Source organism: Cebus imitator, unplaced genomic scaffold (assembly GCF_001604975.1).
Source record: "Cebus imitator isolate Cc_AM_T3 unplaced genomic scaffold, Cebus_imitator-1.0 Scaffold625, whole genome shotgun sequence".
Taxonomy (NCBI): Eukaryota; Metazoa; Chordata; class Mammalia; order Primates; family Cebidae; genus Cebus; species Cebus imitator.
This window is the reverse complement of record NW_016107940.1, coordinates 105,117-121,076: the sequence shown is the minus strand read 5'-3', so window position 1 is coordinate 121,076 and position 15,960 is coordinate 105,117. Positions and strand designations below refer to the sequence as shown.

Genomic DNA, 15,960 nt, shown 5'->3' with positions numbered 1-15,960 from the left:
TTAGTAGAGACGGGGTTTCACCGTGTTGACCAGGATGGTCTCGATCTGTTGACCTCGTGATCCACCCGCCTCGGCCTCCCAAAGTGCTGGGATTACAGGCTTGAGCCACCGCGCCCGGCTTGCAAAATAATTTTTAACACAGAGTAAAAGTTGTATGTCTTCTAAGATTACCCTTTCTAGAAAGCTTTTCTCCAAAAAGCATTTCACTTACTGAACAATGAGAGGCTTGGTGTCAAATAGGAAGGGTTTGTTCAGTTTAGCAGAGATGGCATGATGTTTGGCCCGAGACATCAATACAAGTCCTTTATCACCTGGAAGCTTTGATTCCTTCATTTCTTCTACCTCCCACTTTCCTACAAGATAATACAAAAAAGTTCCACTCCTTAACTCTGCCTCTGAGAACCCTTTAAATGGCAAAAACAAACAAACAAACAAACAAACAAACAAAACACCCCCCTAAAAAACCCCACTCTTAGTTGTATAAATCTGTTATACTGGGCCAGGTGTGGTGGCTCATGCCTGTAATCCCAGCACTTACGGAGGCTGAGGCAGGTGGATCACCCAAGGTCAGGAGTTTGAGACCAGCCTGTCAACATGGTGAAACCCCGTCTCCACTAAAAACACAAAAATTAGCCAGGCATGGTGATGGGCACCTGTAACCCCAGCTACTTGGTAGGCTGAGGCAGGAGAATCGCTTGAACCCAAGAAACAGAGGTTGCAATGAGCCAAGATTTTGCCAGCAGCCTGGGCGGCAGAGTGAGACTCAGTCCCAGAAAAAAGAAATACGTAAAAAATAAATAAACACACTTTGACAAATATTATTAGGATATGTTTTTTTGGAAACTGTAGTGTATTATACTACTGTATAGAAATGACCTATTGCCAACATTCAGCAGCACAGGTGATTAAATAGATCTAATCTTATTAAATATAAGGCCACACATGAACCTCTAAACCTTAAATAAAAATTAAAAATAAAATAAAAAGAAAGAATTATTAGGCAACACACAAAGATGGCAAAACTTTCATGGAAATATCTTAAAGCTTATTATTTCCTTTTACACTAGTCTTAGGAAACGCCACGGAGACATGTTAAACCTCTATCTGCTATTATATCTAAACCAAATGGAATTCTCACCATCATATTTGGCAATTTCATCATCAGTATCATCTTTCTTGGCTTTGGATAAAATCCACCTGTAATTAACACAAATCCCAAAATCAGTCTTAAAATGACAGTTGACTTATGAGGGAAAACTATGTAAAATACTCATAAAAGTAGGACCTACTCTGCTCTTAGCCTATTGTAGCCACTCTAATTTCAATTTTTAAATCTGTGACGCAACTAATTGATAATACATTATCTTAAACTCACAAACCTATAAGGAAAAATACCAAACCTAAGAGATAATTCCACTGATGTTTTAAGATCAAGAGAAAATTTTTTTTCTCCATCAAAGAACAAAATATAGGGTAGAGTGGCGGAGGGAAAGGAATGGATGTAAAAACCACAAATACCAAAAGACTATTTTTCTACATGGATATTAACACTGAAGACATTAAAGTTAGATATTTCAGGCTGGGCACAGCAGCTCACCCCTATAATCCCAACATTTTGGGAGGCCGAGGCAGGTAGATCACCTGAAGTCAGGAGCTCAAGACCAGCCTGGCCAACACGGCAAAACCCTGTCTCTACTAAAAAAAAACACAAAGATTAGCTGGGTGTGATGGCGCATGCCTGCAATCCCAGCTACTTGGGAGGCCGAGACAGGAGAATTGCTTGAACTCAGGAGGCGAAGGTTGCAGTGAGCTGATGTCGTGCCATTGCACTCCAGCCTGGGCAAAAGAGCAAAATTCCATCTCAAAAAATAATAAAATAAAGTCAGACATTTCACCATATAAGATGCTATCCAAAAAGGAATCCACTAGCCCATCTTATTTACATAATGTTTGAATCTAAGATATATTTCTCTGAAAAACACTTACCCTGACAGAGTTCCTCTGTCAAAAGAATCAGCAAAATATACTTCCCCTGTTGGAACTGGAGCTTTGTAGCTGACCTGTGTTAAATATATAAATGAATTAAAAATTTAAATTTTCAGCAACATGCCTTTTTACCTAGAATTTATTCTCCTGGTTTGCTTTCAACTGACACAAAAATTTCATAGCTGGCTTTCAAATTCAATCCATATACTTGGCCTCTGGCAAAATTTGACAAAAGCTGCCAGAGAGATCAATAAGTATTTTAGCAAATTTTGCTTTCCCTTTGAAAAGAATCCAAATTTATCTCTTCATGATGTTCCTTTTATATTTTATAAGAGATGGCATCTCCCTGTGCTGTCCAGGCTGGACTCACACTCCTGGCCTAAGCCTCCTGAGTAGTTGAGACTACATGTCTCTGCACTTGGCTATGTTCATAACGTTATCATCTCAAGAGGTAAAAGGAATAGATTCAAAGACCATTTCAAACCTTGGGAGATGGAGGAGGAGCAGTGGTATCTGGTTTTGAATCTTCTACCTCTTCAATGACATCATCAAGGTCATCCTCGATATCAATCACATCATCATCATGTCCATCATGAGCCTCAACAACAGCAGTTCCAAGTACCAGTAACATACACAGCAACCACTTCCCTTCCATGATCTACATATAAAAAGAGCAAAATCAGTTAAATGTATTGCCTCCTATCAAACTTCATAAAGACCACTAACCTCTCTGTCATTTAAAATTAAAGCTTTTAAATCACAGAGCTAAAAAGAACTTATTATTTCATTTTATAGATAAGGAAAGGCAGACTAAAGAGATTAAAGGGTTTCCCTAAAATCAGTAAAAAGATTCAATATCAAGAAAATTTCAAAATAAAACTCAAACATACACAACTGTCCACATAGAGAAAATATTGTACTGGTTACACAGATGTAGGGCATTCAAATACAATTTCCAACAAACTTTTGCATTTGTAAAGTGCTTTACAATGGACAAAAGCCCTTTCATACACTAATTTACAATAGGTGCCTGTTAAAACACTACAATGAAAAGATAACAGGAGATAACTCCTCTCACATTAAAGGCTTAATATGGATACTATTTCTCAAATAACATCAATAGAAATGTTTTCAAATTAGTTTTAGAACTCAACAAGAATATTAAACCAAGAACAAGCTGGTTTTTAAAATCTGTTTATTATTATTCTCTAACCAAGTAGGTGCTCTGTGTATTATATTAGACATGTCTTGAGTGGTAATGGGCTCTCTTTGAAAGGACAACAGATCTAAAGAAATAAAAACTGGTTGGTAGTAGGTAAATTTTCATTTTTGGGCCGGAGAAGGTACAGCTAAAAGATGGGGGAGAAAACAAGGAGAAGATATACAACTAGAAATGTGTGTGCATACACATACAAGATGTCCTTTTTTCCTCATGCCCTCTGCCTGCACTGTCACCCAATCAATCCTAGTCTTTCATCCTTCTCCATTACTGACATCAGGATACTTAATGTTACCTTATATTACTACGGGCTCTAGTTTCTTCCTCCTCTTTCAAGCTATCCTACATGTACCAAGATAGACTCATCACCCAAAAACTATCATTGAATCCATGTTTGCAAAAATCTCTAAGTCCTTTGGCTAGCAATCAGCACCCTCTCCCTCTACAGCTGCTCTGCATGCTATTCCCCCAAGAATCTTCAACTTCCGTTAGTCAAGACCTTATTTCTCAGCCTGGGCAATGTATGCTGACCCTGTCTCTAAAAAAAATAACAATAATAAATCCTGTCTCTACAAAAAAAATCAACAAAAGAAAATTTTAGCCAGGCATGGTAACACACACCTGTGGTCTCAGCTACTCAGGAGGCTGAGGTGGAAGGATTGCTTGAGCCTGAGAGGTTAAAGCTAAAGTGAGCTGTTGGGAAGGGTGTGGTGGGTCATGCCTGTAATCCTAGCACTTTGGGAAGCCGAGGCTGGTAATCTGCCTGAGCTCCAGAGTTTGAGATCAGCCACGTCAACACGGTGAAACTCCATCTCTACTAAAATACAAAAAATTAGCCGAGCATGTCTATAGCCCCAGCTACTCAGGAGGCTGAGGGAGGAGAATTGCTTGAACCTGGGAGGTGGAGGTTGCAGTGGGCCGAGATGGCGCCACTGCACTCCAGCCTGGGTCACAGAGACTCCATCTGAAATAGATAAATAAATACGCCAGGCATGGTGGTTCATGCCAGTAATCCCAGCAGTTTGGGAGGCCCAGGAAGGCAGATTCCCTGAGGTCAAGAATTTGAGACCAGACTGGCCAACATGGCAAATCTCTGTCTCTACCAAAAATACAAAATTTGGCTGGGCGGGCCAGGCGTGGTGGCTCATGCCTATAATCCCAGCACTTAGGGAGGCCGAGGTGGGTGGATCACCTGAGGTGAAGAGTTTGAGACCAGATTGACCAACATGGAGACCAAAATTAGCCAGGCTAGTGGCGCATGCCTGTAAGCCCAGCTACTCAGGAGGCTGAGGCAGGAATAGCGCTTGAATCCGGGAGGTGGAGGTTGCAGTGAGCTGAGATCATGCCATTGCACTCCAGCCTGGGCAACAAGAATAAAACTCCATCTCAGGAAAAAAAAAAAAAAAAATCAGCTGCGCATAATGGTGTGTGCCTGTAATCCCAGCTACTTGGGAGGCTGAGGCAGGAGAATCGCTTGAACCTGGGAGGTAGAGGTTGTAGTGAGCCGAGATCACATACTGCATTGCAGCCTGGGTAACTTTCTCAAAAATAAAAAATAAAGTGAGTTGTGACGGCCCCACTGCATTCTAGCCTGGGCAACAGAACATACTGTTTGAACAGACTGTCTCAAACAAACAGAAAAAGAAAGAATAGTTTCAGAGATATTTGCAGACCTGTGTTCATAGCAGTACTACTCACAACAGTCAAGAGATGGAAGCAACCCAAATGTCCATCAATGGATGAATGATTAAACCAAATGTGGTATAGGCATACAGCGGAATACTATTCAACCTCAAAAAGGAAGGCGATTCCATCACCTGCTACAACATGGATGAACCTTGAAAACAATATGCTAAGTAAAATAACCAATTCACAAACTAATACTTTATTATTTCACTTTCTTTAGATATGAGATATCTAAATAGAGAAATTCACAGATACAGAAATAGAACGGTGGTTACCAGGGGCTGGTAGGAGGGGGCAAAGGAGAATAGTTTAAGGGGATATTTTCAATTCTGCAAGATGAAAGAAATCCAGAAGATGTTTCACAACAATGTATAAATATGCTTAACACTACTGAAGTGCAGGTTTAACAACTGTTAAGAGGAGCATGCCTGTGGTCCCAGCTACTCAAGATACCACAAATTTTTACAAAGGAGGGGAGGGGAGGGGGGGAAGGGGGAAAGTGGGAAGGGGAGAAAGGAGGAAGGGAGGGAGGAAGAGAAAGTTGAGCTCAATTTCTGGCCTTTTGGTTGGCATGGTGGCTCATGCCTGTAATCCCAGAACTCTGTGAGGTGGAAGCAGGAAAGCTTGAGCTCAGGAGTTCTAGACCAGCCTGGGCAACAAAGCAAAGTATCTATGAAAAATTNCAGCCAGCCTTGGCAACATAGTGAGACCCTGTCGCTACAGAAGGAAAAAAAAAAGCACTATTTCCCATGAGTATACGGGTTAATAATCCTGATATTGCTATGCATGTATATTGTAATTGAACAACTAAGTAAATGGGTGGTGGGAGCCACTTTCTCACTGTTGGAAGGGGAATTTACAGATAAAGAAGGGAAGGAGGCTAGAAGAATTCACCAGGTAATAGAAGAGAATTAAAGACATCACTACGAACTCATGTTCAGCTTAATATACACAGGGTTACATATAGAAATATTTATAGATATGTGCATACATGGCAGGTAGGACACACACATGTATTTCCTTCCTTTGAGCTAGCAGAGCTAAGAACCTATATTCCAGTAGCAATAAACATACCTAATACCAAGATCTTAGTTTCTAGTACCATTCTCCAAACAGAGGGAACAAAGCTCCTTGGAGAAATGGCTGATTCTAGCACTGGAGCAGGAAATATACAAGACAATTCTGAAAGGCCAAAGCAGTGGCTCACACCTATAATCCCAGCACTTTGGGAGGTCAAGGCAAGAGGATCACTTGAGCCCAGGAGTTTGAGACCAGCCTGGGCAACAAAGCAAAGTATCTATGAAAAATTAAAAAAAAAAAAAAAAAAAAAAAAAAAAAGTGCTGAGAGTAGCGTCATCTGTGTGTAGATCCAGCTACTCAGGAGGCTGATGCAGGAAGATCACCTGAACCAGTAAGCGCAGGAGTTTGAGACTGCAGTCAGCAATAATTACGCCACTGCATTCTAGCCTCGATGACAGAGCAAGATCCTGTCTCTAAAAAAATAAATAAGGCTGAGTGCAGTGGCCCACGCCTGTAATCCCCCACTTTGGGAGGCTGAGGCGGGTGGATCATGAGATCAGGAGATCAAGACCATCCTGGCCAACATGGTGAAACCCTGCCTCTAGTAAAATACTAAAAATTAGCCTGGCGTGGTGGTGCATGCCTGTAGTCCCAGCTACTTGGGAGGCTGAGGAAGGGGAATCACTTGAACCCAGGAGGCAGAGGTTGCAGTGAGCTGAGATCGCAGCACTGCACTCCAGCCTGGTGACAGAGCAAGACTCCGTCTCAAAAAAAATTAATGAATAAAAATTTTTGCTCTCTTATTTACAAGGGAAACGTGTATTTTTCAGGCAAAGTTCACCTCCCCAATCCTTGCAAAAACGAAAAAGAAACGGAATTAAGGTGAATTAGGGGGCTCCTTCATAATCACAGATGGTGCACTGATTCACAACCGTGGCTGCCATTTTAGCCAATTAAGTTTTTAGAAAAAAGGTAAATCTTCTAAGATGATGCAATAGAATTAAAAACAACAACAACAACAACAACAAAGAAAACGTAAGCCGAGGCAGTATCTCATGGCTATAATCCTAACACTTTGGGAGACCAAGGCAGGAGGATCCTTTGAGCCCAGGAGCTCGAGACCAGCCTGGGCAATACGGTCAGACCTCGTCTCTACAAAAAAAATTAAAAATTAGCCAAGTGTGGTGGCACATGCCTGGAGTTCCAGCAACTTGGGAGGCTGAGGTGGGAGAATCACTTGAGCCCAGGAGACGGAGGCTAGAGGGCCATGATGATGCCATTGCACTCCACCCTGGGTGACCAGACCAAGACCCTGTCTCTTAAAAAAAAAAAAGTCGGGGGGATGGGGTTGGGCACAGTGGCTCATGCCTACAATCCCAGCACTTTGGGAGGCTGAGGCTGGCGGATCACGAGGTCACAAAATCAAGACCATCCTGGCTAACACAGTGAAACCTTGTTTCTACCAAAAATACAAAACATTAGCCGGGCATGGTGGCGCACACCTGTTAGTCCCAGCTACTCAGGAGGCTGAGGCAGGTTTGAACCCAGGAGGCAGAGACTACAGTGAGCCAAGATTGCGCCACTGCACTCCAGCCTGGGTGACAGAGCAAGACTCTGTCTCCCAAAAACAAAAAAAAGACAACATTGCAAGAAAATACTTGCAAAATAACACCTGATAAGGGACATGTTTAAAAGTACATAAAGAACTCAAACTCAACAAGAAGAAAACAATTAAAAACTGGGCAAAAGATCTAAACAGAAACCCCACCAAAAAAAATATGCCATGGACCAGGCACAGTGGCTCACATCTGTAATCCCAGCATTTTGGAAAGCTGAGGCAGGAGGATCGATTGAGCTCAGGAGTTCGAGACCAGCCTGGGCAACACTGCGAAACCACTTCTTGACCAAAAATATGAAAAATTAGCTGGGCATGGAGGCGCATGCCTGTGGTCCCAGTACTCAGGAGGCTAAGGTGGGAGGATCACTCATGCCTGGGAGGAGGAGGTTGCAGTGAGCCAAGACTGTGCCACTGCACCCCAGCCTGGGTGACAGAATGAGACCTTGTCTCAAAAGAAAAAAAGATAAAATATGCCAATGGCAAAAAGTACAGAAAAAGATGCTCAACATCATTTGTCACTAGGGATTGCAAAGTAAAACAACAATGCAATATAGGTTGCATACTCCTAATCCAAAATTCTGAAATCTGAAGAGTTCCGAAATCAGCAACCTATGCCGACCTGATACTCAACAAAAATACTCATTGGAGCATTTCAAATTTCAGATTTTTGGAAAGGGATGCTGAACCTTAAGTATAATACAAATATTTCAAAATTCAGAAAAATCTGAAATCTGAAACACTTCTGGTTCGAAACATTTCAGATAACGGGTATTCAACTTGTACCACTACCATCTATTAGAATGGCTAAAATCCAAAAAACTGTCAGGAATGTGACACAACTCTCATTGATTGCAGGTGAAAATACAAAATAGTACAGCCACTTTGAAAACAGTCTGGTGGATTCTCAAAGAGGCCAATGTAGTCTTACCATACTATTCAGCAATCATGCTCCTAGGTACTGAACGAATTTGAATTTATGGATACAGAAGAACCTGTACCTCAATGTTTACAGTAGCTTTATTCATAATCGTCCAAAACTAGAAGCAACTAAAATTTCCTTCAGTAGGAAAATGGACAAACTGTAATACATCCATATAATGAATTACTGTTTAACAATTAAAGAAGTTAGATATCAAGCCACAAAAAGATGAGTAAGTCTTTTTTTTTGAGACGGAGTCTTGCTCTATTGCCCAGGCTGGAGTGCAGTGGTGTGATCTCAGCTCACTGCAACCTCTGCCTCCTGGGTTCAAGCAATTCTTCCTACCTCAGCCTCCCTAGTGGCTGGAACTATAGACGCACGCTGCCATGTCCAGCTGATTTTTTGCGTATTTTAGTAAAGACGGGGTTTCACCATATTGCCCAGGCTAGTCTCGAACTTCTGAGCTCAAGCAATCCACCTGCCTTGGCCCCCCAAAGTGCTGGGATTACAGGTGTGAGCCACCACTCCCTGCCCTTTTTTAAATTAAAAATAAAAATTTTGTTTTGGCCTCCACAGTGGCTCACGCCTGTAACCCCAGCGCTTTGGGCGGCCAAGGGGGCATGAATCGCAAAGTCAGGCGATCCACGCCATCCTGGCTAACACGGTGAAACTCGGTTTCTACTAAAACTACAAAAATTAGCCAGGCATGGCAGCACGCATCTGTAGTCCCAGCTACTAGGGAGCTGAGGTAGGAGAATGGCTTGAACCCAGGAGGCAGAGGTTGCAGTGAGACAAGATCACACTACTGCACTCCAGCCTTGGCAACAGAGCTAGACTCCATACAAAAAAAAATTCTGAGACAGGGTCTCACTCTGTTGCCCAGGCTGGAGTGCAGTGGCATGGTCTTAGCTGATTAAAACCTCCGCCTCCCAGGCACAAGCAATCCTCCCACCTCAGCCTCCTGAGTACCTGGGATTTACAGGCACGTGCCACCACACCAGGGCACTTAAAAACAAAAACAAAAACAAAAACCTCTGCCTCCTGGGTTCAAGCAATTTTCCTGCCTCAGCCTCCCCAGTAGCTGGGACTATAGGCGCATATCACCATGCCCAGCTAATTTTTTTTTCTTTTTTTGGGATGGAGTCTCATTCTGTCACCCAGATTGGAGTGCAGTGGCTCGATCACGGCTCACTGCAACCTCTGCCTCCTAGGTTTAAGCAATTCTCCTGCCTCAGCCTCCTGAGTATCTGGGACTACAGGCACACGCCCTCATGCCTGGCTAATTTTTTTGTATTTTTAGTAGAGACGGGGTTTCACCATATTGGCAGGGCTGGTCTCGAACTCCAGACCTTGTGATCTGCCCGCCTCAGCCTCCCAAAGTGATAGGATTACAGGCGTGAGCCACTGCACCAGGCCTAACTTTCTGCATTTTTAGTAGAGACGAGGTTTCACTGTGTTAGCCAGGATGATCCTGATCTCCTGACCTCGTGATCCTCCTGCCTTGGCCTCCCAAAGTGCTGGGATTACAGGCGTGAGTCACCGCGCCTGGCCAAAACAATTTTTTGAGATGAAGTCTCATTATGTTGCCCAGGCTGGTCTCAAACTCCAGGGCTCAAGTGATACTTCCGTCTTGGCCTCCCAAAGTGCTGAAATTATAGGCATGAGCTGCTGTGCCTGGCCAAAATGGATTAATGTTAAATGCATATTGCTAAGTATAAGAAGCCAGTCTGAAAAAGCAACGTGTTATATAAATCCAATTATATACCATTCTGAAAAAGACAAAACTATAGAGAAAGTAAAAAGATCAGCTGTTGGCAGGGGCTTGGGAGGGGGAGTTAGACTGAATAGATAAAAGCACAGGGCAATTTTCTAGGCAGTAAAATATGCTTAATGATACTATAATTGAGGATACATGACATCATACATTTGTACAAACCCATAAAACTTTATAGCAGAGTTAATTTTTTTAACTTTTTTTATTTTTTGTAGAGATGGGGCTTTGCCATGTTGCCCAGGCTGGTCTTGAACTCCTAAATTCAGGCAATCTGATCGTCTTGGCTTCCCATAATGCTGGGATTATAGGTGTGAGCCACCATGCATGGTTGAGAAAGTGAATCTTAATGTATAAAATATTTTTAAAAATCATTTACAAGGTTAAATGATCCAAGGATAGCACACAGAATGTGATAAAAATCTATTACAAATCTATGAAACAACCTCACTGAAGAGGGCAGAGGTAAAAGGTGCTCACTTAAGTAACTTTGGAAATAAGTAGTCAGTAAAACTAGATTGTACAAATGCAGTGCTCTGGCCAGGCAATCTCAACACTTTGGGAGGCCAAGGTGGGAGGACTACTTGAGCCCAGGAGTTCAAGTCCAGCCAGCCTTGGCAACATAGTGAGACCCTGTCGCTACAGAAGGAAAAAAAAAAGCACTATTTCCCATGAGTATACGGGTTAATAATCCTGATATTGCTATGCATGTATATTGTAATTGAACAACTAAGTAAATGGGTGGTGGGAGCCACTTTCTCACTGTTGGAAGGGGAATTTACAGATAAAGAAGGGAAGGAGGCTAGAAGAATTCACCAGGTAATAGAAGAGAATTAAAGACATCACTACGAACTCATGTTCAGCTTAATATACACAGGGTTACATATAGAAATATTTATAGATATGTGCATACATGGCAGGTAGGACACACACATGTATTTCCTTCCTTTGAGCTAGCAGAGCTAAGAACCTATATTCCAGTAGCAATAAACATACCTAATACCAAGATCTTAGTTTCTAGTACCATTCTCCAAACAGAGGGAACAAAGCTCCTTGGAGAAATGGCTGATTCTAGCACTGGAGCAGGAAATATACAAGACAATTCTGAAAGGCCAAAGCAGTGGCTCACACCTATAATCCCAGCACTTTGGGAGGTCAAGGCAAGAGGATCACTTGAGCCCAGGAGTTTGAGACCAGCCTGGGCAACAAGGTAAGACCTTGTTTCTATTTCTATAAAAAGCAAAAAAAGAAAAAAAAAAATCCCCAACCCCCCCCCCCCACCAAGCCTGAAGCATCTTGTAGTACTGCAAATAAAGAATTGCTTAAAAACAGTAACATTAACAACAACAATAAAAACCCACAATCATGGGGGTATGTCACAGAGCCTACTAAAAGAGCTCTCAATGGCCAGAACAGGAACAGTCTGAGCAAGAAAATAAGTGGCACTGGATTATAATCCAAAGCATATAGGCCAGTCATGGTGGCTCATACCTATAATCCTAGCACTTTGGGAGGCGAAGGCAGGAGGATCCCGTGAGCCTAGGAATTCGAGACCAGCCTGGGCAATATGGAAACCCCATCCCTATCAAAGAAAAACCACCACCAACAAAAAGAGTATAAAATAAATACTCCGTATTCGAGTCAGGGCACCAAAAAATAAATACCCAAGAGTCTACACTCATACAAATATATAACTGAATGAAAAATTACATAAGGAGGGATCAATTTCCCATGCAAAATTCCAGGTTATTTAGGCAGACAGCCTGCCATCAAGGAGGTGGAGCACGATCCCCTGATGCTTACCTGTGGGCTATGGAAAGGGAGGGAAAACACAGCAGAGAAAATCTGGCAAACACTACCTCACCCAGATGATCATGGTCAACATCAGCAGTGACACGTCATGTTGATGGTATGTGCCTTTGACACAATGTGATAAAGACAGCAATTTAACCCCTGTTGTCTTCCTCCCAAAGACCCATGTCTTCAAAATGTCACAGTCATCAAACACAAGGCAAGTCTGAAAAACTGTGATAGCCAAGAAGAATCTGAGGAGACAAGAGGAGTCTAAGACACTGAATGTAATTTGGTATTCTGGAACAGGAAAGGACAGTGGGGAAAAAAAAGGAAATCTGAATGAAGTATGGTCTTTGGTTATAAATATCATCAATACTGGTATCAATATTTGTTCACTAATTATAATAAATGTACAATATTAATGTAAGTGGCAAATAACAGGGGAAACTAGATGTGAGGTATATGTATATAGGAATCCTCTATACTATCTTCGTAATCTTTCTACAAATCTATAACTCTTCTAAAAAATAAAGTTTTTTTGTTTTTTAGAGACTGGATTTAGTTCTTTCACCCAGACTGGAGTGTAGTGGTTCAATCATAGCTCACTGCAACCTCAAACTTCCAGGCTCAAGTGATTCTCCCACTTGAGCCACCCAGCCACCCAAGTGGCTGGGATTATAGGCTTCAGCCACCGTGCCCAGCGCAAGTTTCTGTTTATTTTTGTTTTAGATGGAGTCTCAGTCTGTCTCCCAGGCTAGAGTGCAGTGGTGCGATCTCAGCTCACTGCAACCTCCACCTCCCTGGTTCAAGTGATCCTCCCACCTCAGCCTCCCAAATAGCTGGGATTACAAACATTTGCCACCATGCCCGGCTAATAATTTTTTGTATTTTTAGTAGAGACAGGATCAAGTGATCCTCCCACCTCAGCCTCCCAAAGTGTATGAGATTACAGGCAGGAGCCACAACACTAAGCTGCTTTTTAATTTTTTTAATTTAAAAGGCCGGGCACACTGGCTCATGCCTGTAATCCCAGCACTTTGGGAGGCCAAGGAGGGTGGATCACGTGGTCAGGAGTTTGCGATCAGCCTGGCCAACATGGTGAAATCCCGTTTCTACTAAAATAAAAAAATTAGGCAGGGCGTGGTGGCATGTACCTACAGGCCCAGCTACTCAGGAGACTGAGGCAGAACTCCTTGAACCCGGGAGGTGGAGGCTGCAGTGAACCAGTATCGCGTCACTGCACTCCATCCGGAACAACAGAGTGAGACTCCTCCGTCTGGGGAACAAAAAAAAAAAAAAAAAAAAAGATGTTCCACTATTATGCTTCAATTGACTGAGCCTCCCCATCCCCTCATTAAAAAATCCTGTGGCTGAAATATGCTATAAGAATGCTGTCTGGCTGAGCGTAGTGGCTTACGCCTGTAATCCAAGCACTTTGGAGGCCAAGGCAGGCGGATCACCTGAGGTCGGGAGTTCAAGACCAGCCTGACCAACATGGTGAAAAAAATAAATAAATAAATAAACAAAAATGCTGTCTGACTCCCCTTGAGGAAAAACTGAGGTCCAAAGAATGATCTGCCAAAAATCACAGAGCTATTGGCAGAATTAGGACAAGAACCCAAGGCTTCTAATTCTGAATACAATACACCTTGCTTGCTAATTCTAGTCTTAAAGACATAAAATCATTTTTCATATATATATACACACATACATGTACTTTTTTTGGAGACAATCTTGCTCTGTCGCCCAGGCTGGAGTGTAGTGGAGCAATCTCGGCTCACTGCAACCTTCACCTCCCTGGCCTTCTGCCTCAGACTCCCGAGTAGCTGGGATTACAGGTGCCCACCACCACACCCAGCTAATTTTTTTATTTTTAGTAGAGGCGGGGTTGTGCCATGTTAGCCAGGTTAGTCTCGAACTCCTAACCTCAAGTGATCTGCCCACCTTGGCCTCCCAAAGTGCTGGGATTACAGGCATGAACCACCATGCCCAGCCGATTTTTTATGTATTTTAATGTCTGAGAAGGTTTCATAAGTTTTTTTTCCCATTTTAAGTCTTCATTTGTATTCATTGTACAGACTCCTAAGCAGACAGCATACTTTTCTTTGATGTCATCCATTGTTTTCTAAGATTATGAAAAGGAAATATATAATAAGTAGCCCCAAAACAAAGCAACAATGCTTTAAAAACAAACAGTACAGTCCCCAATACCCCAAAGCCACAAAGCAAGTAGTCTCTAGATTTTGAATCCTAAGAAACTATCTTTTAACTAATTAACATGTTCCTCTGGTAAAGAAACACCACATTTCCTACAATTCTACTTAGGCTCATGCTCACTAAGACAAATGAGCTTCTCCAGGGCGAGTTTTCCTGCATTCCTCAATGCCATTATTGCAGTTTCCCTCATACTTTTATTTTCTGCTTGAAAGCCATCATTTTCTTACTTTCTTGGAGCCCTTCATTTGGTGGTTTTCTTTTAGAAGGCATTATGTCTCTTTCTCTCTCTCTCCGTCTTAGAGACACAAACTCATAATTTTCATCATGGTAAGCCTGCTACCTTCAAACTCTACAGCACAGCCCCCTGAACTAGAATGCAAATGCTGGGTGGCTGTATAATCCCTAACGAGGGTACTAGTTACAAGTGGTACACAACTGTCTCACAGTGTGCCCATTTAAAATTCCCATATTGGCAAAATTACAAATTACTATAGACATAGACCCTTGAAAGAGCTGGCAATTAGGCCAGGCACAGCGGCTCACAACTGTAATCCCCGTACCTTGAAAAGGGAAAGCGGGAAGATCACTAGGGCCCAGGAATTTGGGACCAGCCTGAGCAACACAGGGAGACCCCATCTTTACCAAAGTAAAACAAAATAATTTAAAAAATAGCTAGGAGTGGTGGTATATGCCTGTAGTCCCAGCTACTGCAGAGGCTGAGGCAGAAGGACCACAGCCCAGGAGTTCGAGGCTGCAGCGAGCTATGATGATGCCACTGCACTCCAGGCTGGGTGACAGAATAAGACCCTGTCTCAAAAATAAATAAGTAGGCCAGGCCTGGTGGCTAATGCCTATAATCTCAGCACTTTGGGAGGCTGAGGCAGGTGGATCACAAGGTCAGGAGATCGAGACCATTGTGGCCAACATGGTGAAACCCCATCTCTACTAAATATACAAAAATTAGCTGGGCATGGTGGTACGGGCCTGTAATCCCAGCTACTTGGGAGGCTGGGGCAGGAGAACTGCTTGAACCTGGGAGTCAGAGGTTGCAGTGAGCTGAGATCATGCCACTGCACTCCAGCCTGGGCAACAAGAGCAAAACTTTGTCTCAAAAAAAATTAAATAAAATAAACAAAAATAAAAAGGCTCAAGCCTGTAATCCCAACACTTTGGGAGGCTGAGGTGGGAGAATTGCTTGAGCCCAGGAGTTCAAGATCAGCCTGGTCACATGGCAAAACCCTATTTCTACTAAAAACACAAAAATTAGCCAGGTGTGATAGCACACACCCATGATCCCAACAACTTGGGAGGCTGAGGCATGAGAATCGCTTGAACCCAGGAGGTGGAGGCTGCAGTGAGCCGAGATCATACCACTGCAACTCCAGCCTGGGTGACAGAGTGAGACTCTGTCTCTAAGTAAATAAATAAAAGTTAACAAATTTGGGCTGGGTGCAGTAGCTCACACCTGTAATTCCAGCACTTTGGGAAACCAAGGTGGGGGGACCACCTGAGGCCAGGAGTTCAAGACGAGCCTGGCCAATATAGCAAAACCCTGTCTCTACTAAAAACACAAAAATCAGCCAGGCATGGTGGCACACGCCTGTGATCCCAGCTACTTGGGAGGCTGAGGCACTAGAATTGCTTGAACCAGGAGGTGGAGGTTGCGATGAGCCAAGATTGTGCCACAGCACTTCAGCCTGGGCAACAGGGCGAGATTCTGTCTCAAAAAA

The 15,960-nt window shown here is 42.8% G+C and overlaps 1 protein-coding gene across 3 annotated transcripts in view; it reads right to left on the bottom strand.

Annotated features, from left to right (window-relative positions):
- The window catches only part of CANX (calnexin), a 59,622-nt gene that overhangs the window by 18,334 nt on the left and 25,328 nt on the right, over nt 1-15,960 (bottom strand). For all 3 annotated transcript variants that reach the window (XM_017517251.2, XM_017517253.2, XM_017517250.2), the window contains 4 exons: nt 2,471-2,644; nt 1,987-2,060; nt 1,139-1,197; nt 212-353 (listed from right to left, as the gene is read on the bottom strand). In XM_017517251.2, coding sequence (XP_017372740.1) covers nt 212-353; nt 1,139-1,197; nt 1,987-2,060; nt 2,471-2,641 — 446 coding nt within the window. In that variant the 5' untranslated portion in view covers nt 2,642-2,644. The remainder of the gene's footprint in view (nt 1-211; nt 354-1,138; nt 1,198-1,986; nt 2,061-2,470; nt 2,645-15,960) is intronic.